This window comes from Lampetra planeri, chromosome 28 (genome assembly GCF_965212315.1).
Source record: "Lampetra planeri chromosome 28, kcLamPlan1.2.h2, whole genome shotgun sequence".
NCBI lineage: Eukaryota > Metazoa > Chordata > Hyperoartia > Petromyzontiformes > Petromyzontidae > Lampetra > Lampetra planeri.
Window position 1 is genome coordinate 9058337 of NC_136134.1, and position 25749 is coordinate 9084085.

General features: G+C 45.9%; 1 protein-coding gene across 4 annotated transcripts in view; it reads right to left on the reverse strand.

Annotated features, from left to right (window-relative positions):
• The window catches only part of LOC144728400 (lipoma-preferred partner homolog), a 59083-nt gene that overhangs the window by 24934 nt on the left and 8400 nt on the right, over positions 1-25749 (reverse strand). For 2 of the 4 annotated variants that reach the window (XM_078607807.1, XM_078607806.1), the window contains exon 2: positions 18137-18391. In XM_078607807.1, the coding sequence (XP_078463933.1) occupies positions 18137-18365 (229 nt within the window). In that variant the 5' untranslated portion in view covers positions 18366-18391. Of the gene's footprint in view, positions 1-7726; positions 7893-18136; positions 18392-23153; positions 23552-25749 lie in introns of those variants that run through there. The other 2 variants (XM_078607808.1, XM_078607809.1) reach the window with 2 other exon arrangements.

Here is a 25749-nt window from a genome sequence, read left to right on the forward strand (position 1 = left end):
ATCTCCAAAAGGCGGTTCAAGTAAACTCAGAAAGCAGACAAGGGGGGGGGGGGGAAGCGATGCGAGCCTGGCGCTTCCTGACAAATTCTCTTCGGTGAAATCGAGAAGGAAGATCAAGCAAATGAAGAATCTTTAGGAAACGCGTTGGCAGGCGGAAAAAGAACCCCACGCCTGCGACGGTTCCTGTAATTGGTTGATGCTTAAGAAGAAACGTACATTTCAAGAGATTTGTAAACAATCCATTGTCCCTGCTTTGATTTTCTGAGTTCCTCTTGCTTTGTTGGCACCGCTGCCGAACGAGCAAACTTCCTCGTTTATCTTCTTGCCGACAATTATTTTCAGTTGTTATTCACCGCACGACACCTCCTATACAAAGTAGCCACAGTCACGGCATCGCTTGCTTAAATTTTTTCTAAATTTTTCGTTTAAAACGTCCTTTAGCGGCGCTGTTCTATGGAGCTCAGGGCCGTACAAAGTCCTGATCGGTATCCAACACAAACCTGTGTTGCCCTGGACGCCAGGCGAGGCACCAAGTACCGGCCGATTCAACCCAGCGTTAAACACAACCCCCTCATACACACACACACGTGTGTGTGTGCGCAACTCCGACAGAACGATGCCCTATTAAATATAGAACGCGGTGACGGTGGCTCTTTAAGGGCTGTGGATGTGATGGCGTGGCACATCAACAACACGAGCACACGCACGCGTGCACACACATGCCGGCCTCGACGGAAATAAACCCGGGCGACGGGGAGAAGAAACACAAGACGTGTGAAGAGGGCCGACGACATGCGCTGGCGCGACTGTCCGAGTGTGTGCCCCACTTTGTGAGCCAAGGAAAATAGCTCATCCGTTTGAAATGTATGTACATGTTTGTTGAACTTCTTTCGCGTCGTACATTGCCAACAGAGCTGATCGGAGGTGCGGGCAGCTAATCGAGGACATCTATCTGCAGATAAAATAAAACACGTGCATGGCTCACTTTCGCAACAATGGGGCAGGCTGCCAGTTAACCATGGCACGGTAAATAGGGTTTGACGGGGAAGAGAAAGAGAGCTTTCAAACAACGCACACGCAGGGAATTCCATACCCGATCGGGTTATTCCCATTTCTCTCGCTCGGCATGCAAAGCCTCAGAAAGCGGCTCCAAATACAGGAATCACTTAGTACAAACCTGTCGTATGTAAAGCTATCAATTTTAAGGGAAGCTCAACCAGGACACATGGGGAGTTGGTAGCCCCTCCCTCGAGCAGCGCCGCCCACTTTTTCAATAACCACGCCCACTCAATCGCTACCTCCACTCACACCGAGTGCCTTCTATCCTTATAATTGTTGGCCCTGCCCACTGCTCATAGGCCCCACCTACTCGACTGCCAGCTCCACCCACTGCTAAGGTAGCCTTGCCCTTTGCATCCATGAGCAAAAGTAAGATTTTTATTTATTTATATAAATGCCACCGGGACTATCCCAGCCAAACCAGTACAATTGTAGCGAGTCCAACCGAGTCGTGGACGTTGTCTTAGGGAGCAACACGTTTTATAAAACTATTAGCACAACATACTCCAGGCTATTAACACAACACTCTCGGGTGGTGACCACCCAACTAACAACGCTACGGCGGAACTAGACACGGTTCCGCTATCCCGGTCCGGCCCACAAGCTGGGTCCCGGACCACGTGGCTGGATGCTTCTTCAAGCTTGACGTGGATCTCCTGCCTCTCCAACAGTAAAAGCCCCGAGCCCCTCACAGGGTCCCCCCCTTATATCGGGCCGGGCTGGGGCTGGCTCCGCCTCTCGCCCCGCCCACCTTCTCGATCTCTCTCGCCCTTGCCCAAAGGTTCTCGACAGTTCCCCCCGGACCATGTGACCACCCATTGGTCCCCTCCAACAGTGGCCCCCCTCCAGTATCATCCGGTCACATGTCCCCAGGTCAGCCAGAGTGTCATGCCCCCAACGTAACCCCAGCTGGCTGACACTCTCTCAGCTCTCTCAACGGGAGCTGTGCGTGGTGCCACCACGCTTAACCAGTGCTCACCCAAGCCCCCACTAGGGCTCGTACTACACCCCGTGTCCGGGGTGTACACACAACAGTAGACATCCCACCGTGGCCTCACAGGCCCGGGCACCACACAGTGACATTTCCCAGTCAGTACACAATTGTTAGCTTTTAGTTGTGTGCTGTCTTGTCATATTATGGGCCATAATATATGCATTTCATCGCCAACATTTAATAACAAGAAGTGGAATAGAGGTCAGAATCTTGATTTGAAGCTTTCGTGACTGCAGGAATCCATACTCTTTGGTTCTTTCGGTAAAGTCACTATAGGTATAAAATAAATCACGACGTTTCGGGTGCAACACAAGCGTCCGTCATCAGGTGGGAAAGCATGGTCTGCTGCGGAGGCAGTCTGAAAGAACCAAAGAGTATAGAGGTCAAAATGCAGAGCTGCAAATCGCTCAGATTCTGGGTTTGAATCCAGGCAGCCACCTGTGATTACATCGGGTTCTCAAGTGTAGCGAGTTGATGGTCTAAGTAAGGATGGCCACCAATGCCTACGTAAAAAGCATTACATTAAACTTGGTTCTGCACTTAATTTGGCTAAATTCCAGCTCTGATAATCAAGTATCGAATTTGACGGTCATGCGATGAACAATTTCATTTGCATAGTGGGTGGGAAAGTGCTGCTAGTGACTTGACCTCATAGGTAGCTCTCTGAAATGCCCTTCTTTAACACGAAGTGATGCACTGCTCTGAAATGAGATCTAAATTAATTTTTTTATCTTATGACATCATCCCGACAGCACAATCGAGATACAACAGAGGCAATTTATAAAAAAAACTAAATTATAATTTAAGTCCATGGGTCAGGTTTTCTACAAAAGCAGCCCCAACCTTTGACCTGCAGACCATGTTATGCCGGGACATTATGCATCAACATGTCTTTTAATCTCAATAAAAACTTCTCTAAAAGTACTGTGATATTTGATTCACAAAACATCCATAAAAGCAAATAACTTTTTTGCATTCACTAATCTGCAAAGTTGTGTAATGGACAGTTAAAAACGACCGTGCGTTGTGAAGAATAAAATGAATCTCAAGGGGTCTGCCAAACTTCTCGTGGACAAAAATTTGAATACTAATTGCAGAATATTTCGATTTAAAGCTTTCGTGACTGCATGGATTCATATTCTTGGTTCTTTCGTAGAAGGGAAATAATAAAATAACAAAAATACAACATAATAAGATAAAATTCTCACGACGTTTCGGCCACATGAGGACGGCTGCGTGCGTTGTGGTCGAAACGTCGTAATAATTCTATCTTATTAGGTTAAATTTTTATTATATTATTATTTCCCTTCTACGCGACTTTACCGAAAGAACCAAGAATATAATTGCAGAATAATGTAGCTGGCCAGGAATCAAACCCAAGCAAGTGGGATCATAAGTTGGCTAACGACAGGCACACTGCTGCCACACTTGACGACAGGGCGGTTTTCATATGACACCCACCCCCGCCCTCTGCAGGAAATGCTCGCAGTGCAGTCACAATGGCTCCAACAATGCCGAGCGGCTGTATTCTAACCATGTCAGAGGTGAACTGTAGCTCTGACCGACATTCCTAGAGCGTGCCGTCACCAGATTTCACAACGTAGATCACTCACCAACGATTTCTAAGGAAATGAGGGGGCTCGCGAGGGCCGTTAAGGCGACACCACCATAACGGGTGTTCTTTCTTTACAAAACGAGCAGTGAGAAGAAACCGTAAAAGATCACTGAGATTCCGTTAAGAAAGTAGGAGAAATCATTCGGATTTTAGTTCAACAAAATGCCCTGGTTATATTCAAATAAGCCAAGTAACTAAGTGGCCAATACTGGCGTCGGTGCTAAGGTGACTACGTTTTTTTTACAAGCTTACAATTATAAAGTAAAAAGGAATATATTTTTCAATTCTTTATCAACCAATTGCCAAATAACCGAGTAACTCATCTCAATTTAAACATAATGACCGAGACCTAAATTCGTTCATACAAAAGGAACTATAATGTTCACAGCTCAAACTAACATTCATCAATAACACTGCTTTAAGCGAAAACAATACATATAATTGGCGACGTTTCAGGCAATAGTGGGGGTGTACGATCAGTGAGCCAGGCCAAATGGTGACCTTTAAAGCAGATAAGGGCCGCTGCCTAAAACAACCGATTACAGTCATATGCCGATTGACGTCTCCCCCTTCTACGTCGTTTCGAAAATAGGTCGTCGCTTTATTAACACCACTGCCCGATTTGCGTCGCCTCAACCCCCACACCCGCGTCGCTGACAGCATCATCGTCTGTCCTTTCTCGTATCCATCGCCTCTCAGCCTTCGCCTCCACCTACCACCCCTGTGAATCGCTTTGATTGACGTCATTTCGAAATTTGACGTTGCACCTTTCAGGAACGCATCCCCGACGTAAATCGGAATATTGCTGGATATATTTTTTATTTATAAAGGCAGTGTTATTGATGCACGTAAAAACCGTTTTTGTTATTTGTGCTTGTGTACCCGCTGCCAATGCAGTCTAAAAATATTATTAAGTATTTCTGGAAGGATGCATAACATATCTATGCATCCAAATATAAATTCTCTAATATATCTTTAATTTGAATAACCAGCACTTTGCAGGGGTGAAATTATTCATCACAAACCTGGTAGGTTAAACAGATGCATTTCATTCTAGATTTGAAGCTTTCGTGACTGCAATGATTCATACTCTTAGTTCTTTCGGTAAAGTCACGTAGGTAAAAAAAATGAAATTAAAATTAATAATATTTTATTAATCATATTTTTATTAATTTTAATTTAATTTTTTTACCTACATGACTTTACCGAAAGAACTAAGAGTACATGTATAAGATGCATTTCACATGCAGGCAACAGCCCGTTAAAACCAAATCACAGAATGCAACGCGACACCCTCCCATGGATAGAAAACTGGACACCGGCTAGCAAGCTGACCTACTTGCATGCGAGGCAAGCCAGATAATAAATATTTAAACAGCGTTGCAAGAGAATAAACCCTTTCAATTCCCCGATTATGGCGTCTCGGAAACTAAAAAATATAAGAGCAATTTGATCCACGGACCTACTGCACCTACCGCAAATCATTGGTTCTACGCAGCCCATAGCGGGTTAGAAAGGGAAACGTTATCTTTGCTTTGTCGTCGTGAAACAGAGGACTCGTCTGTGTATTTATTATGCATATCCGGGGAAAACACGAGCGGGGTAAAGCATTCGTGACGGATGTGACATACGCACATATATTTACTGTGTCCGGCAACACAGCCAGACCATATATAGGAAGCCCTGTGTGGCTGCTTGCAAAACTTGCCATGGCAAGCAACAACGCAGCACTTGTAAAGGCATCCCCGGTTAGAGATCACGACTCGGTTTAAACTTAGCATTAATGTGTTGTTAAAAAAAAACCTCCCACTGCACATTCTTTTGCCATGTGTTTACCCGCAATTATCCACAACATGAAGCCCTTGTACCATGCGATAGTTCATCATTATCAGCCACCACCATCATCATCAGTAGCAGCAGCTAGCCATGGTCAATCCACTGCTGGATGAAGGTCTCCCCGCAGTATAACCAATTCACCAAACACCTGCACACGAGCCCATTTCTCTTTGGGCATGCATATTCGCAAGTGTGACATGTCCGGCACAAGTTTACTTCACTTAACGGTTTGAATCGTCTTCCAACAGCTTTAATCCGCGCAACACAATTGCACTAGATTTGTTTGCATTCGGGTGAGACCCATGAGAGAAGATGAAGGAGATTGGTCTGACAGTTCGATAGGAATGCACCCCGAAAAAGAACGCATCTCAAGAAATTTCCAGTTTTGGAATCCACAATTAATAGCGGAGGCTCTGACACACAGCGGCTAAGGAGACGGGACAGCATTGGGCACAGGGAGGGGGGCCACGGGCTGCTCCTGCTGCTGCTGCTGTGTAAGGCATTGCTTGTTACGTACAGTCCTGCAGGCACAGTCACATTCTTTACGACCATTTTGTTTGAAGACACAATAACTTTCCTCGGAGCATTAAAGCAAAGCCGCACACACACGCGCACACACAGGGCTCTCTCTATTCCACCGGCAGAATAGTTAAAGCGTGCAGATTGTAGCCCAGCTGAACACGAGCCCGTTGTTCAATGCTGCACTCCTAAATAAAGTTGAATAAAAGATAAGTTCCAACTTAAGCGAGGGTGGTCGCGCAGTATGAATTCAGGCACCGCAAGTACTCGGGGGCCAAAGGAAAGGTGGGGGGGGATGGGCTGGTGCTGTATTGGAGGGCCATGTGTCAGATTCTGTGTCTGTATTTGTGTTTATGTCTGCCACTACGCCTGTGTGTCTGTATCTGTGTATTTGTCTGCCTCTGTGGCTCTTCCATGTGCGTCTGTCTGCCTCGATACATCTGTTCCCCTCTCTCAAACTGTGTCTGTCTTTGTGTATGCTTGCTAACAACACTTGCCCCAACAGCATAGAAAAGTTATACAGTGGGGAACTTTGTCTACCGATCTTTAGGTCTATGTCTGTCTTCATGTATTTCTGTTTCCCTCTATGTCTGCATCTGTCCGTCTCTGCGGCTGCCCGAGTCTCTATGCCTCCGGCTCTCGCTCCATGTCCTTCTCATTGCGTCTCCTCTCACACCGTGTCTTGTCTCTACATGTGTTTGCTCCCTCTGTGTTTACATCTCTGGGGGCTCCCACAGCTCCCATTTGCAGAGCCCTCTCCACTTCGTCTTGCCCTTGGGCCACTTGCAACTTCCTTGGGGCCCACATCTGCTCCGTTCCCCTCCACCCCCTCCTCCTACTACTAAGTGAGATGAGTCTCACACACAGACACGTGCAGACGTGCGCAGACCCTGGCCTATTGCATTTCCAAACTGATGGGCAGCGGAGCAATGCAGGCTTCTTGTGTGAGCGCAAATGCTGCTCCCCCAGTGACAGATACTTCATTGCTTATTTATAGAACGTTTGTGATTATGGGAAGTTTGGTTCAATCGCATGCCATCTTCTCACTGTGCAAGTGAAAATTCACTGCGCCCACCCCTGACCCCCCCCACAACTCCCACACTCTCACAATTTCATGGTTACGATTCGATCCAAGAATCAATTCCGTTTTTTTCCTCCTTTGGAATGTCTCGTCTATAGGCGATGTTGTTTCTCGTCTGGTCTGTGACCCGGCTGCTTTCTAAGTGTGTACTGTCGTTGTTACTGTGTTTCACATTTCACCGTCTTCTGTACTGGCTCGTCTGTGCTGTGTATATAATTTACACAGTACTGTCGTGTGTTATCATCTGCCCTCTTGTTTTGCCCATTCACGGTCTTATCCATTCCGCAGCCTCTAAGCCGAAAGGCAAAACACTGCATACCATTTGCCTCGCATTAGAAATACCACAAGCTATTCTCACACTCGTGTTTAAATGCATTATGAAAAGCGAGCATGGGAACACACTTCAATCGAAGAATTGTTACAGGCCTCTTGGACTCACAGTACTATTTTCACAAACTGGGCCCCACCAATATCACATCACATCGTAGCTCACCCCAAAAGTCGAGTTACAGAGCTTGAAAGGGGGACTAGTTGTAGTGAAGGGGGGTAAGGAAGGAAGGAAGGACGCATGGACAGACAGACGAGTAGAGGCGGTCTCTGCACCAACAAAAGCTTCCAATACCTGAGACGGAGAAACTCCTCTTGGAGCCGACGGCCGCGCTGCTTCGGTGGCACCCAGCGCTCGCTTACAAAGACGGGGGACGCCTACTCTGCGTCGGCCACTCGCTCCGAGGATCGCACGGAAAAGTGAGCTCAGGCGAGTGGGGGCAGCTGGATCCAGCAGGGTGTGGGTGAGGGGTTGTGGGGGATGGGGGTGGCGGTGCTGGTGGTTGTTGTGGTTGTGGCAGTGGCGGTGGCAGTGGTGCGTGTGTGCGTGTGTGTGGTGGAGGGAAGCACAAGTGAGCTCACAGGAGGGCTTGGCACGGTATTTCTGAACGAACGCATGGACGACGACGCAGCCGGAGGAATTTGCTAGCGGCAACGTTATTATGATTACTATAATTATCATCACCTTCATCATTTTTCCTCGCTGTCGTTTTCAGCATCATTGTGTCGTAATGCATTTTGACATAATGTTTAATGTCAAACTGTAAAGGCACCATTTAGAATTACAGTTGCGTGAAACTAATGAAACAGTGTATTACGTTTTTTTTTCCCCCACACTGGAATGTTCCATTTGCTGCACACCTACGTTCGCCAGGTCTCCCTTGGGAAGAGAAACTTCCGCTCCAAGTAGCCAGCAGGCCTTTACTTTCGCAGCCAAGAAGGTCACCCATCTACACGTAGCATGTGTATGCTATAGTCTCCAGACTGATATTCTCCCGTGTTACTCTTAGTGATAAATATCATACAATATTTAAAACGAGAAAATGTTATCTTCTTGGTTCTTTCGGTAAAGTCTACGTGACTTTACCGAAAGAACCAAGAAGATGAATCCCTGCAGTCACGAAAGCTTTACATCGAGAAATTGTTATCTAACGGACTCTCATCTAGTGATACTGTTATTAAAATAATTTTGAAAAAGTATATTCACAAATTTTAATATGGCGCTATTCACCGGTTGGAGAGTCGAACAACAACCTTTAAACTGCTGATCCAAGTTTGAGTCCACATCACAGCGAATATTAGTCTCCAGTGATCTCTGAAATTGGTTCCCAGTACCCCTAACACTTTCACAAATCCCCAGTGACCAGCAGGGTGAAGCATGATCTAACAACCCCCATGACTGACATGGCATTTAACCAGCACTGTTTTACCAATGGGCTGTACACATTTTTATAAATCGTTATTATTTAGCTTAATAACAACACTCGCAATCAAATATGCAAAATGTTTTACTTTCAGAGAATTAAAAGCTTTAAACTTTTATTTATTCATCTCCGTAACCAGCCTAGTCACATTTCCTTTAAAACAAATCCAGGAATTTAATAAGCACCCATTAAAGAGTGAAAGGAAACTTCAGAAGATTATCCATAACCCAACACATGGGCTCATTGTATATCACATGTTTAAATCGTAAGGCAGTGTTTGTGTCCATTAAGTGGCAACACAGCCAGCCGTCAGCATCTGTGAGTGGTCCTTGAAAGGCATGTCAACTGTAACAATGGGAAAAATCTAAAGCCAGATGATGGTGGTGGTGGTGATGAGACTTTGAAGAGAAGAACTTAGAAGTCAGGTGTTGACTTTTGCAACAACTTTGAGATCTAGCAAAAGGAAGCGATGGTGAGGGATGCTGGAAACAATGTGATCAGCCACGATGACCTCTTGACCTTCACCAAGTTTGTTGATTGGCGATGATGGCAAAGAATATTTTTTTAACTGGGGCTTGTACGCTACAGCCAACCGACCGGGCAGTCGGTGAAATGCCATTTGATAAAAATGGACAATGTTATCTGAAGTTAAGGTATTTGAAGTGATAAAATCGCATAATGCGACAGGTCACTTGCTTTTAACAGTCAAACATTAATGCCTGGTTTTGCAGACGACAACATGGAGGTGCGAGACCCTTCAACGACAACCTTTAACAAAAAATATATAACCAGCGCCATTAAGATAAAACGATTTGGGTTAAGAAAAGAAAAATTCCTGTGCACACGCACGCACACAAACACACCCGGAGCTGCCTCCACCCTAAAGCCTGCCACCACAAGGCCCCTAAGATCCCTTCGCAATGTCCTAATAAGGGCATACGGGGAGACTGCAAGGCACAGGAAAGTTGCTGGGCAGGAGCAGCGAGGAGGAGGCGGCAGCGGGGGGAGTGGCTGTCAAAACTGCGTGAGTGCACAGACACAGGCGTGCGTGCGTATGCACGTGTGTGTGTTAACGTGCGAGCATGCGACAGTGGGGAGTGGTGGCATATTGGGTTTGCGCACTGCTCTCATAATCATCGTCTTCAGCCACGGCCAATCCGCTGTTGGATGATGAAGGCCTCACCAAGCTGCTGCAGCAGCCTCTCACTGTCCTTCGATGTAATGGTCCAACTAACACCTGGTCATGTTGAATTGCTGCAGAGTATTAACAGCAGAGATGAAGAAACAAACGCAGCTTAAGCTTGGTGCAGTATACGTACACCTCCCAGGTCCTGCCTATGTTAATCATAAGAATTATGTCATTTTCTTGGTTCTTTCGGTAAAGTCACGTAGAAGGGAAATAAAAAAATAAAAACAATAAAATTCTCACGACGTTTTGATTGCAACTCAAGAAATCATCATCAGGTGTGAAAACCACAGCAAGAAAATTTGAAATTATGTCATCTGTTTATTTGGGACATCACCGAGTCCCTAAACTTTTTCAGGGGGGGGGGGGTTCCTGCATTAGGAAGTATGGCAGCTTATACTTGGGAGGAACGTTTTGCATTTCAGGAGGAAGCTGGAGTACCTGGAGAAAACAACTCGTGCATTTCAGAGCATCACGCTCAAAGGGCCACCCACATGACGGTTCACGGATCTGCTTGTTGAACTGCCATCCGCTGTCTCACCTCCGTATGATCCACTAACCCCCGTTTCCAAAACGCCGGCTAAGAAGCGCGCACCACCACGCCCGGCTGAAATCGGTGCCTGGTCATTGTGTGTGACGTTACAAGCCCATGTGTGTACGTGCGCAGCAGCAATATTTTGAAGTCCCGTACACTTAACGTTCATAAACAAACCGAGCTCCGATGACAGACTACAGCCAACAGCGCTGAATTAGCGATGGTCTACATAATTTAACTCAGCGGTTCCGCTTAGATCAAGTGCCATCACTTCATATAGAATAACTTACTCATTCACGTGCCTACGGACAAAGCAATCCCTGTACGCTTGATCAAATCGGATATCTTAATTCTAGCAAGATTCAGCCTGGATAGTTGCTGTACTTGAATGGGAAACTGTCTGGAAATACCAGGCATTTGTTAGGCTTGGGCTACAAGGTGGCCATAAAATGGCCATACAACCATGTTTAATACATTTGTACGCAACTTTGAGTGTCACCCCCATTGTGTGCATGGTGGGTTTACTCAAAATGTCTTCCCACATGCAAACGGTCATTGACACAACTGGTCAAACATACCGAAGCGGCAAACAGAGACACTCAAGAAGGCTTTCCCGAGTTAAAAAAAACCACGATTGTTATTATTACTTTACAAAATGCTTTTTCACTTTTACTAATAACTGCAAGAAAGCCAGGGCAGATCTATAACATGACACCTTCAATTGAGATCAATGGCTGTTGTTTTCTACAAGTCGCCCGGTCTCATTTCCATGCATTATCGCATGCCTCGCTCCTTTCAAGTGTATTGCATTACTAAATAAGGCTTACATTTTTTTCACCCATATCTGGGCCAAGCATTCGAACAGAGACTCCCATTCACGCCGGAGCTCAGACGATGAGTCAAAAGCTTTATCACAAGCACACTGCTGATGTGGAAAGTGTGGGGGAGGGGGGGGCCTTTAAATTATTTCCTTTTATAGCCACTCACTGCAGCAGCACGAGCAAAGAGAAAACCACTCGCACGCAAAGTTCTGTAAAAAAAAATTAAATATCTCGAAAAGATACTTTCTTCCCATATTTAAGCGCCTGCCCACGTGTATGTGAAACGCAATCTTTGGGGTGAAGCGTGTGTGTGAAACAAAAAATGCAAAACCGACAAACGGCACCTTAAAAAGTCGGCTCCTGCCACCAAAGCATTTCCTGCAACCGACAGCGGTATGTTTTTGAAGCGGGAGTGGATGTGGTAGGGGGGGGGCCTCACTGCCTTTCGGAATGCATTTTAAAAGACACGTGGGGGGGGCGGGCGGCTGCCATTCCGTCTGGAATGCTTTTTGCATCCAGTGAGGAGGATGGTCTGTTTTTGTTATGCACTCGTCTTCACGTGAAAACCCAAGGCAGGAGGGGCAAAGCGGAAGCCAAAGACGAACGTGGCGGTGTGGGATGGCATCGAGGGGCAGACCATGCTCAGTGTGGGTGGGGGACGTGGGACATCGCAAGAGCATCTTGTACCGAGAGGGAGCGCTGGCATACGCTGACCCGTTTGACCTCCGAACTCGGAGCCGACAGACGAATTAATGGATGGTTGCCTTTCCGCTGATCAATTTTGTTGAATGTTGGGTTTTGTGATAACGCAGTTATGCCACCGATGCAAATATTGGTCCTAATCGTTACCCCTGTTGTACTTAAGCTGAAGTAATGTGTAAATAAATATCGATTTGAGTGATAAACACTGGCGGTCAGTACCACACACACACAGACAGTATGTACATATTCCACCATTTGGCTTATGAGAATTCACATTTTATCTTTCCGTATCTCCCCAGTCTACTTATTTCAAGTGGCCACATTTACGCTTTACCAGAATGAACAACTTTTGTAAACATTTCCCCAAGGGGCAATTGGATCAACCAGTCAGACCCACACACATGAGAATGCAAGGAAACCCGGCTGTCAACCAGACGCGGGCCCACGACAGCCTTCTCAAATCACGACTGCCATTTCGCAAATGCCGCCTTTTAAGGTGTGGAATTTTCTGTAAACAAACAGTGGTGGAGAGGGGGGGGGACCAATGTTTTTCTTGGAAAAGTTGCATTCATGCATTCTGGCACTTCACCTGATAGTTTCTTGAGCCCAAGTAAATAAGAGATCAAATAAAGCAATTGGGTAAACAAAAAAAGACAAATGTCCACATGGCCCAAAAGTGCTGGCCATTACGCATCTCTCTTGATGGTCACGGAGCCAATAGTGGAAATTCCACAGTCCTATGGTAGGGTCCAGTTTCTCTACCAGACGACTACTGCCAACTTCCAATGCTGGGGTTAAGCAGCCAATGGGTGGTACTCATTTTATCGACCCTGAAGAAATAAGCATTGAGCAGAGCCCAATCGACTCTGGCCAGGATGTGGACCTACGGTCTCAAAAAAGGAAGCGACGTTTCTCTACTAGCAAGAGCGAAAGTCTGGCCAGAACAGCTGCTATAATATGCGTAGCCACCGCAAAGAGGTAGAAGACGTAACATTGTTCAAGATGGCTACTTTGGTTTAAATTTTAGTGAATTCGATGAAGCACGAAAGAATAACGGACAGCACGATGTGGGTAATGATTTACCCCCCCCAACCAAACCATTCCTTCCTAATGATTCAATGAAATGCGGTGATTCGCGGTCCCAACACCCAAATACATACAATACCTAGAAACTCGAAAGCCCCCGATTCGTACAAACGGTTCGATATATGTATTAATTCACTCCAGTCACTCACTCACCTCACTGGTGGTCAGTCTCCTCCTTATCACACGACTATCGCCACTACCATCATGGTACTCTTAGGTTTTTTCGGTAAAGTCACGTAGGTAAAAATAAATAAAAAATAATAGAAATAATAATAGAAATAAAATAATTAATCACGACGTTTCGGAGGCAACACAAGCTTCCTTCATCAGGTGTAAAAAGGCACAGCAAAATAACTGTAACAATAACAAATAACTGTACAGTTATTTTGCTGTGCCTTTTTACACCTGATGAAGGAAGCTTGTGTTGCCTCCGAAACGTCGTGATTTAATTTTTTTATTATTTCTATTATTTTGATTATCTATTTGTATTATATATTTATTTTTACATACGTGACTTTACCGAAAAAACCTAGGAGTATGAATCCTTGCAGTCACGAAAGCTTCAAATCTAGAATTAATACCATCATGGTGACCGTTTCCCATGAACCTCAATTGTTGATTTCCCCACCAGACCCGGTGGTGGGGATGCAGGGGAAGTGGGGGGGGGCATTATTTGGCCCCATACTTGAGATATTGAAAAGGGTTGACATTACGGGACACCCCCCCCGCCCATCGAAACATTGGGAAATTTCTAGATCTGCTGCTTCACCAGACTGATTGTTTAGTCTGGTTAAAGAGGAGGTCAAACCACATCTCTCCACCCGCTTCTTTCCCTGCAATGCTCGAATTTGGAATTCACTCCCCCCACCCCACCCCCGTCGCCTCGTGTCCCAAGTTCTCATAACCATGCTCAATTCAAGAAGAGCATCAACTCATATCTATGATCCCATTACCGATGCTCTGTGTTGCTGACCGCTTGGCATGGAGTCTTTGCGTCTGTGCTCAACAACTGCGATAAAGAGAGCTACAGAATCAACATGATTCAATGTATCACGAAAATCCTTTTTCAGCGGAATATCTCAACGGGAGCGCACCGTTTACATGTAGGTGGTCCATCTTTGGCTTTGTTTACAGTTGGATTTTTGCTAAATTATGTTTTCGCAAAGGGGGCCCTCCTTTTGTAATCTCATCCACCATGGGCAAAGTGAGCAAGCGGTGTGACCTCTTGTTTGACATTAGTGACTGTGGACTCGGCATGCCCAAAATTGGGATGCCGCATTTACATTCTCAGTTACAACACCTTGGCCAAGCGTCAACTATGGGTACCATCTGTCAAAAACAAAAACTTCCATTTTTGGTCCGATTTTGTCAGGGGGGAGAAGGGAAAAACATTTAAAGGCGCAGAATCATTTTACCCGACTTAGATAAATTACAGCCCCACAGTTTGTGTTTCCTCATCACTCATTATAGCCTATGAAGTCACCTTAAAAACATGTTTAGAGCTACGGAATATAAATATCCTATAGCCATTACGGACTACAGTTTCAACGTGTTTTGTTATGACAGACTATTGGGGGTGTAAAAATACACCGAACCATCCCCTACTGAATTGTCAAGTTGCAATTCGATTGAAGAACAGATTCCCCTTAGAACATGGGCAGTGAATATAGCGAGCTCTAGTGGCTGCAGTGGGTGACGTGAACCCCATCGAATACGGTACGTACGAATCGAAAAACATTGACCGATGCCCACAATTTGATGCGCGTATCGCGAGTTCAAGCAAGGATGTGTATACTCTTAGTTTTTTCGGAAAAGTCACGTAGGTAAAAAATGAAATTAAAATTAATACAAATAAAATAAAAATCACGACGTTCCAGAGGCAACACAAGTCTCCGTCATCAGGTGGGACCGTGACAGCCAGATTTGCTGTATCAAGTGATACAAGTGATACAGCAAATCTGGCTGTGACGGTCCCACCTGATGACGGAGACTTGTGTTGCCTCTGAAACGTCGTGATTTTTATTATTTTATTAATTTTAATTTCATTTTTTTACCTACGTGACTTTACCGAAAAACTAAGAGTATGAATCCTTGCAGTCACGAAAGCATCAAATCTAGAATCAAGGATGTGCATCCGATGAACAAGGTCATCGCTACACCCATACAAAAGCGGTCGTCTGTTGGGGAGAAATAAAAAAGGAAATTTCGTCAAAGCACCAAAATGGGTGAAGAAAAACGATTCTCACCGAACACACCTTACAGCTCGCCTCCTTATCCACGCGCGGAATGCAAAACAGATGAAGATTCCAGCAGTGGCTTGCCAGCGGGCGTGGAATTTTAACTGTAGGCTAATTGCGCTAAAACCAGGCCAAACAACGCTTACAGTAGCTGTACGCAAGTCCACAGCGCTTGAGGGGCCTATCTTTGTTACAAACTAGCAAGCCAGCGCACTAAGAAAAGCTTCCGTTTTATTAGCCGCACGCGAGTTTACACGCGCGTTCTTCTAAGGCACACATGCTTTTGTCTTTCAAGCGTTTTGTTTCCAATTTTGCCCCCAAAAAAAGACTACCAAAGATCTGGCGAGCTGAATTGTCAAGCGGTGCAGTAAGTTTTATAGCAGTTGGTTAAGGGGCTGTAATTTTATTGGAAATATGCAAAGGGTCCTTTTCAATGAATGGACGGACTAACAGAGAGACGGGCTGGTATAATGCTGACCAGGGTTGAGCAAGAAGTGGCCTATTGGCTTTCGTAAACACTTCACAAATGGTATCCGTAGTTGCTATGCAAGGCTGTGTCATTAGCAAAAAACATTTAAGATAAACAGTGGATTGCAAATTATGTCAACTGGATTTGGAACCATGCCGAGAGCCAGATTAGCGCCCCTTTCACGGACAGCACTGCAGGATAAGATGTAACCTGAAGCCGCCATCAAAGTTGTGTTAACAGCAAAACGATTACAAGTCAGGCCTCTAAAATGTATTTTTATGTTACCGGTAAATACATAAAAACGGTTACCCATTTACTAAAAACATAGAAATTAAAGGCAATGAACACAAGACGTTATGCCTTTTTTTAAAATGAGAAATTAAGGGAGTTGCCATGGTGCGATTGTTAGCACTGGACTTGAAATACAGCGGACGCTTGTTAGATTTGATTAGGAGGCGTAGCAGCTGAAACAATGAGGAAGGAGGTTTCTTAAATCCCCCCCCTGTTGCTTCTGTTCAACCAGTCGAAGAAAGGGGTCCAGCACAGTCGAATTGATTGGCAGGATGCGTGTGGTGGGGTAAAGTGTGGGTACGCCCACCTATTCCGAGGCATAATTTGTATTATTATATATTTGCCGCAGAACATACCAGAAAATCTCCCATAACCCTCCCAGCAATTTTGGGCAAAGGGGCTTGGACACAATCCAAAGCATGTATCCATGATGGTGCCTGTACAGCGCATCGCATGAGCGAGCAATTGAAACCCAAGCATGCGTTCGTACACTGGCGGTCTTGCATGTGTTTTGGCGTCATATACAAAAGTAAGGCACATGCGCACAAAACATAAAAAAACCCGCACACATTCCTTGGAAAAATTTTACGAGCTTATTGCAGAGCTTGCATAAAGCTGACGCTTCCCCAATGCCGTTAAAAACGCCTCGCGATGACCAGGCATGGGCAATGTTTCAGAGATTGCTAGCCTCGCTTGCGGAGTCTCATTTGTAGAACTGTTCATTCAATTGGCTTGTATTTGGGCCTTGTATAATATAATTAATTTACAGCGTTGTGGGAGGCTATTAGCACGAATGACGCTGTATAAAATCAAAGTATCATTATTATGTGCGTGTACCGTAAATCATAAGATTCATGCATGCTCAATAAAATGTGTTCATAACTATGCATAGCAACTGATTTTGATCCGTGGCTCGGGACTTTATTTCAGCTGGTAAGGCCCATTGAATTAAGCAGCTCTGTTACAAGGACGACCACAGCCAAAGACCGTCAGCAGTGGCGGCAGTTACAGGGCATTGCAGTTACATAGAGACTCGGAGAAATCCGTAAAGTTACATTGAGACTAATAGAGTTAGAGAGAACCAGAGTTACATTGAGCCTCATAGACCACAACCCAAAACTGTCGTTGACAGTGGCGGCAGTTACAGGGCACTGCAGAGAGGGAATGTGCAATCTAACCAGAGCGAAAACAAAACTTGTTCACATGAAAGCCATGCCAAAAATTACTGCAAACAGGATAAACAATAAATAGTGCTTAAACACAAATAAAACAGTGTCAAAAAATCCCTTCAGACGTTTGTAAATAAACTGTATATACGGCCTCAGACGTAAGAACTTGGTCATAAGCATTCAGAGCAATTGTGGCAGAGGTATGACTAATTACATACTGAATACTCTCCCCATGGCCAAACTGACATATGGCTGCCATCTCTCCCTAGATCCCTTTGCAACAGGGCAGTTAACATCAAGGGTTATCATTTATTTACATACATACGCTTGTTTACCCATGAATGCCTCGCCAAGTCTCAAGACTCTTTTTCAGGAGGGTCCTGTCAAGCTTTCGTAGCATGGGGCGCCAATGTTAATACGTCTAATCCCAATTGAGTAATTTGCATAGTTTTTTCAGCAATGGAATGTTTGGACCAACAACCAGTTGAATGGGTGTGTTTCACAGCTTCTGGGAGAAAACATGAGAACTCAGAGGTAACCCATCGCAAAACAGGGGGATGCCAAACTCCGACACGAAAAGGCACCCAGAGTCGGGAAACAAACCCAGGTCCGAGACATGTGTGTTACCACCGTGAAAACCCTACTGCTGACGGGGATTTTAGAAGTAGTTCTGTTAGAGCTCCTTCCTCAGGCTTTACATTTAAACACGGCGTGTCACACAGCTCATAGATTTATTGCTGTGCAACAAAACCTATCCCCTTGCCCACACACTCCTTTTGCATTACCTGTGCCGCCCTTGTAGGGGTTGTGCTTGGGTTTGGGGGCGACGGGGGGTCCCGGGCGCTGGGGTCCCGAACCCACGGGCGCCGAGCAGGACAGCGCGTGCTCGCCCGGCACGGAGGGGAACGCGTCATGCTCCACCTGCGCCAAGCTCAAGGTGACGATGTCACCAACGCCGCCCGCAGCAACAACGCCAGTCGCGTTCTTCGGCGAGATCCAGGTCGGTCCTGACATGGTCCCGTTGTTCTTGCTCTCGGTGCCTTGGCAAGGGAGGGAGATGAGAAAACAAAAATTATTTGCCAGGCAAGAAAGTAGAACGGCGGCAAGGGTGGTGCAGTGCTAATGCTCATGCCTCGCAGCAAGAAACTCCTGGGTTCAATTCCTGACGCGGGTGCCTATTTGTGTGGAGGTTCTATCTTCTTCCCCCATTCTGCATGGGTTTCCCTCTGGGTTTCCCGGTTTTTTCCCATAACTAAAAAAAACCCAATGTAACTGGTGTTGGGTCAAAACATCCCAATGCTGAAAAAAAGACAAATTACTCATTTGGGATAACACATAGCAGGATCACCAGATGATACAAAAACATGGGACCCTCCTAATAAGAGTCTAGGAACTCAGAATTTTGTTACTGGCTAAATAAACATCATCATAAGCGAAGACAAAAGTCCAAAGGTAAAAAGGTGCAGTTCTGCATTTGCTTTTCCACACCGCTGCTGGCAGAACAGCCTTTGTCAGAGGGAGCTCTTTGGAGCCCTTCCACAGAGAGTATTGGCATCCTCTTCCACACTGGATAGACATCGTGGAACAGTTGAGAGTACCCACAAGGAAAACCCACCAAACACGACATGCCGATTGACTAACGCCACTACATTTGACACCTAATATTTAAACTAGCTTTACTACCCGGCTTCGCCTGGGACTTGGATTCACGATGCCCGGCCGCCTTTGTCTCCCCAGTGGCGATGTTCACACACCACACCACACCACTTACTCGTTTGAGGCTGAGTAAACCTAGGGGAGGCCCAGGACAGGTTAAAATAATCGTCACCGGTGGCGGCCGTGAACGGGAATCGAACTCGGGTCGCCGGGTTCGTAGCGCAGCGCGCTAACCACTACACTACAATGCGTTACGCTTCCACATGCGCGGGTCACATGACAAATTTGACGTCACAGCTCACTTGCCGTACAAAAAATATATGCATTATTGAGCTCCCCCCCACCCCCCAAAAAAAAACAAAAGTGTATTTTTACATTTTTTGCATGGTGTACAGTCTAGAAAGTACACACATGGCAAATTTCCAGTTTGTTGCATGTCGGGAAGTACACTAAACATTTTGAACAGACACACATATTCACAACTTTGCCTTTTATATATATGGAGATAAGTCCAGGACAGAGCACAAACCGCGACAGAAGCAGGGTGTACAGAAATAGGTATTGAACTGTGCCCCTAGGTTTAGATGAGGAAGGGCAGATTGGGGGCTCTCTGCCAGACCCAAGTGGGGATTGACACCCCCATTTCGTGAAAAGGTGGATAACCCGATTCGGCCATGCCGGGGTCGTTCTAAGACCCCCATATATCCCACTCCCCCGAGTCTCACGGTCATCACAACTTGCAGCGGGGCATTGTCAGTTGACAACCGTAAAGATTTGAGGGTCAGAGTTTTTATGGTCGGCTTGGCGGCAAATTCCCACCTAAAACCAGACGCTTGGATCGGGGGGGGGGGATTGACGGGGTGGGGGGGGGTCTCGCTTCGAGAAGGAATCTACACGAGACACCCACGCAACGCTTATTGCAGAGGTTTCACGGTTCTTAAAAAACACGCCGGCTGCTTCAACAGACGACGGCTAAGATCGCGCGACGCCTTTTGCAAGAGCAGGCCATTGTGCATGCCAGCGTCGTGGCCCAAATTGCCAAATGTGACCTGCAAATGACTCAACTGGCATTATATATAGCAAGTATACCCCTCTCCCCACCCTCCCCTACTGGTAGACCAGAGACTTAGATATTATTGGCACTGGTTTCTAACCAACTTGTCTGTGGTTTCCTGACGGAATGTGCGAGATGGACCGAATGGCCACCCGCGCCCCCCGCCCTGTCACTAGTAAACCTTTCCGTTCCGAGGTTCTGCTTTACGAGGTGCAGCACGGCAAGTAGGCTTCGGACAGGCTATCTGCAAACAAAATAAATCACGGCACTGTGTGGTGGACTGATCAACTGCAGCGGAGGCCGGGTACGGGCCCAATTCTCATACGAGCAACGGACGCTTACATTTCATTGGTGGCAGATGGCAAAGGGCACTTTCTGATTCAAGCACACAATTTCATGTACAAGCACGACTCACCTCAACTCCATCACAAGGGTTGTGCTTTTATCAGGTGTGGACTGCAAAAGTTATTCAATCTCTCTGCCCTCTCTCTACTGCGAAGGGCCACTGCCCAAACCATTACCCTACTACATTGTATACTTTTGTCTGTTGTGAAGCAGTGTTGTTGATGATGATGATGGCCAAGCTTTATTTGAAATCTATGAAAAGTTACCACATCATGGATAGGCTCTCTCCCATACATTCAGCACGAAACAAAAAAATAATTCCTTTCGACCCTCGTTCTAAAGAGTCCCCGAGTCTTAGCGAGGATTTATTGTGCAAGAATGCATAGATATACATCACACAAAAAAGCTGTAAGATAGCTACCAGTAGGAATTGAAGACAGCTTTGAGAACAGATCCCTGTTTTTGATTAAACTGCAAATCAAGATTGCAGCGTAAGCTTTGTCAAATCACAGCAAAGGAGAGTTGTAATATCGCTGCAGTTATGCTATGCGCGTATTAACATTATATACTTTGCAAAAGAATGCGTCAATTTATAATTGCATTGGCAGATCGCTCCCGATGGCGATTTTTAATTCTTATTTCTTCATAATGGAGCTTCAACATTGTTGGGACAGTGTGTACGGAGGCTGTGGATCCTCGCCTCGAGAGAAAAGCAGCACATTTCTTCGTTGGTCCATGTCTAACTTAAGGCAAATTATGACGATCTCCAAGAACTAGAGATTCAGCATGTTCATCAATAACACTTCGTTAAATGTAAAAATAAATCATACTTTTGAAGGCAGTGTTATTTAGAAAATGTGTTGAGATTGTTAGGTGTGCTTGTTGACCTCGGCCAAAGCAGCAGCAAACAATTTGTAAAAACTAGGGTCGCTGCAATACAGCAAATATATTGTACTATCACCAGCCCATGATAATAGCATCGTCCATTCCGCTAAATATCATTAGCCACTTTCTTCGATTTGTTATTTCGGACAAAATATTCACACCGGGGAGCTTTCAAAAAGTTTGCCCGGTTAGTTATACAGTACTGCACAACCGTGAAAACCTACGGGGTGACCCTGGTAAGAACATCACGATTGGGGGTGTGTACGTACGGGTTTACACGCTGCCATGCTTGCACTAACATTTCTCGGAGTTCAGCTGCCGCCCACTGGCGGTTTTCCAAAAAACAAACGGGAGCAGCTCTACTCTCAACCAACGACGTCCACGTGGCTTGCACCGGAGGGAGGGCAGACGGACACTCACGACTCCTCTTGGAAACGACGGTCACGACCCAACAAGGGCAAACGCGCGGCACGCGGCGGTTTTCCGGTACAGGCCTGCGGTCTGGTTACAATTACCGCGGGGGAAGCGGGTGACATAATGATGAGAGCAGAGGACCCATCGCCCACCCGATGAGCCTCATCCTCCTCCACCGTCGCACAGCGAGCGACGCAACGCTCCTTTCCGATGTACACAGTCCTTGTTCTCCCGCTGTTAAGTCGGAGCTAGGAGAAAAAGCTTTGAACGCCTCCCTGTCGCCGAATGTGTTTCTCCATGGGCAGCCCATGTGGTGGGCATGCGAGAATTGCGGGATGTAGAAAAAGTCAATGGAAAAATGCGCTCTGATTATTGCACAAAGATCACCGGCTTCCTGTATTAGGACATCGTTTCCCATCAAGGTCGTTTCTGATGGAAATCTTTAATCTGAAGTATTGGTGTTTTGAAATGGATTCCAGCACTCCGGCTTGCATAAACAGTTTGTGCTCGCTCGTGTAAATATCGTGGGCAAAAAGGCACCGACTGCTCCTTTGCTTGCTTTAAGGCACTCACTGAATTGAACTAAAGTATTGTCAATTGCTTGGCATTTCAGACAGACACCAACATCTCAAACTTTAAATATAAACTGGTAATGCCACCAGTGTCACAGTAAACCCGATTATCATAAATGTAAAAATACTACAAGGATCCCCTGATCAAACAGCAATGACCGCACTCCTCCGAACCTTTGTTCCCACGCACAGTTACGCTCATTAAGTTTACACACGGCTGCTTCTGAACTACGTCTACCTACACAGTCACACGTCTTAAAACAAATAACTTCTCTCTACTGCAAGCAACAAGCCCCAGGTTGTGACTCACAGCTCACACTGAATCACATTGAGAATTCATCACCAGACCACAAGCCTCCGTGAAACACCCCACTTTAGGACAAGATCGACGCGGGCATTCATTTCCTGCTTGGCGCGTTCCAAGAGCTCTGCACAAACACGCGGTGCACTCCCACGGTGACCAAAGACCAATACCCAGAGGGGTGACAAGGTTCCAAACGTCCGCTCACTGACCTATGTGCCCCCCCCAGCCGACCCGATCCCCGGCTCAGCCATGTACTCTTGAGGATCAAGCATCTGCTCGCGAATCTGTAACTGTTTAGAACATCAACCTCGGGTAATTAAGCGAAGAATTCCGCAGCAGGCATTTCACTATCTGGCGCAGGAATCTGTTATAGATAGGGATAAACAGAACGGGATAATGTGCCGCCTTATGACATTTTTACGGAGACGCCAAAAAACGCTAGCGTAACAAAAGATGTTTCTTCTACGAGGTTGACGCAAGGAAACTACACACGCAAGTGAGAGAACAGGTAAACACGACAATTTCCAACACCGCTCGTTTTGAAAGCAAGGACAGCGAAAACGGCAACCCACCAGGTTTCTCCAAAAGTCCGCGATGTTGTCTCACGACGCTGACAAAAACACGAGAGTAACTCTCTCCGATTCAGCTCCCCGCGGCGCTGTGCATTTCCGCCAGATGTGGACACGTCGGCGCTGGCTCGCAACGAGGCCCGCTCGGCACGGGAAGCGAGGCCCGACTGAGCGACTGCTTTACACGAAACACGAGCCGGCGTGCGTCGCTACTGCTTGGACGGCCGGATTACGGGAGTTTTAACTTCCATGGAAACGGGTCTCATTTCACAGCCCCCAGCGCAAAGGCAAATGGTTTCACCAAAAGGGCCACCAGCGCCAAACATAAACATTCGGGTCTCCGAATGCCCTCTGGATTAAAAACCAAAACCCAGCTGCATACGTGAAGCCATTAGCAAATACGTTAGGCGACTGCATTTGGTGTGGCGCCTCTAACGTTAAGCCAGGTTATGAGAAAATGTGCATAGTAAATGATCAGCCTAAATTATCTACATTTTTTTTCCTGCCCCCGCTAATCATTGACAACAATATGTAACGAAAACCTACTGAACTTTCCTAAATGTATACAGGGACCTCTAAAGTGGCAAAATAATCATAAAGCATCTTGGTGCAGAACGTTCACAGAAAAATAAACAAGGACTCCTTCCCATATTCATTTCTCCACATGAAAAACGTAAGTAATTTTTACACAAGCGATCCACCACATCGCCTTCTGGGAGTGCATTGGTTTAATTCAAATAAACTATCAGCTTTGACATTCGATCTCTCAATGACAGTCAGGCGTGTGAGAACTAATGCAGGTGGAACTTGCTCATGTTTTATAGGGGAGGGTGCTCTTGCTAAGAAATGCGTCCTCTAGTTTGAACATACATGCATACATTGGAGGCCAAGCTGAAAATCGGTAAGAGCAGAGCTCAGCAACCGGTGGGTCGGGAGCCGCATGCAGCTCTATAAGTACTGCTTCGTGACGTTATGCAAAAGCATTGTGGGACTTTTGAAAGATAATTTTTTTTACCCAAGTCGAAAAAAAAATGGCTCTTCTTGTTGTTTTGGTTGCCGACCCCTGGCTTAGAGGGAAGTTGTCATTGCCTGCAGGAATAAATACAACTCAACACTTTCACAGCAGTTTTGGTCAGAAGAGCAAAAGTTAAAATTTACTCCATTAATAAATAAATAAAAACATTCTTCGGTGTAAAGGCACTGCACAATTCGCGAAGGCTGAAATTTCGGCACGAAAATAGCGATTTGTCGACGATTCAAAGGCCAGGCAAACACAACATGGTGATGACACCCGGAGCATGCTTGGGTGGTTTGGGTGGCAACAGCTGCGTCGCCCTAAGCAGGATTTAGTGAGATTATGGAGCCCCAGCTGAGCGCGCTCTCAAGTCTAAGCCACGCATGCCGCTAACTGAAAGCGAGGAACCCAATAACGGTAAAATATGCTGACGCTTCGTAGGCAGTGGAAATATGAAGTTATGTGGTATGAAGCAGTGGTTCGCAACCGTTTTGATATGGTGGCCTCCCAATCAAGGCCGCTGGTTGCCATGCCCCCCCCCACCAAGACTCCCCCAGCCAACGCACGCCCCCCCAGGCGACTAATACAGAGGTCACATGTCCATGCCTCAAGTCAAAGTGGTGCGAGAGTATGTATGCATGTAGAATTTCTTTTGCACCGTACGGCAGCCAAGCATGGTGATTGGAGGTGCGAAAGAAAGGCATTTGTAGTAAGGCATTTGTTTTATGTTGTGTATTTGTGTGTATTTGGTAATTTGGTCGGAGATTTATAGCACGATAAAAAATGTTTGGTATTTCCCCCACCAAAAATTTTCCAAATTGTGTCGTTTGCCCACGCTTTCTGCTGCAGAATGGTTTGTTCATCATACGTGTTAAACCAGTTTTACTTGAATATTCAGGAGCTAAAATGTAGTCAACTTAAGGGCTAAACCAAATTGAAAGATGTTTTGTATAGACATTTTAACCTGGCTAAGGCCATCACACCAGACTTGAGAAATGGAGGCTGAAACTGGGACCCGGATCTCAGCGGTGCCTAGCTCCAACACTGTGACCCTCTGAGCCACCCAGCCAACCTCAGAACAAAAGACTTTCGAAACATTATTCATTAACCTGCTCATAAATTGCAAATAGCTGCCAACAGCTGAACCATAGCTCTCAAGTTCACATCTTTCCTGGCAAAAGGTGAACAAAATCAGTCCAGTAATGCTCGTTTGCTATGCTTACACACATTCACGACTGCCATTATATTTCACATACACACTCTTTTTTTTAATTTGTGCACAAAAAAAACCACCGCAGTATTAATAAAATGACGCACGCGGTAAACATTCCAGCGCGTGCTCAAAATATTTCGGTGGCCCACAAGTATGATGGAAGAAAACGACCTTGGGATGAATAGTGTTGGCAAATGTGGAACCAGTGGTAGAGCTATGGTGTGCACCAGTGGTATAGGTAGGAGTGTGCGTGTGGCGAAACTGCTCTGGAGTCCATGGCAGGAGGGGGGCCCAGCACCGGGTAACAAAGAAAGAGGGACTTGGACAGAAGACCTCATTTCATTTTTTTGTACGAGGACCCATGGAAACCA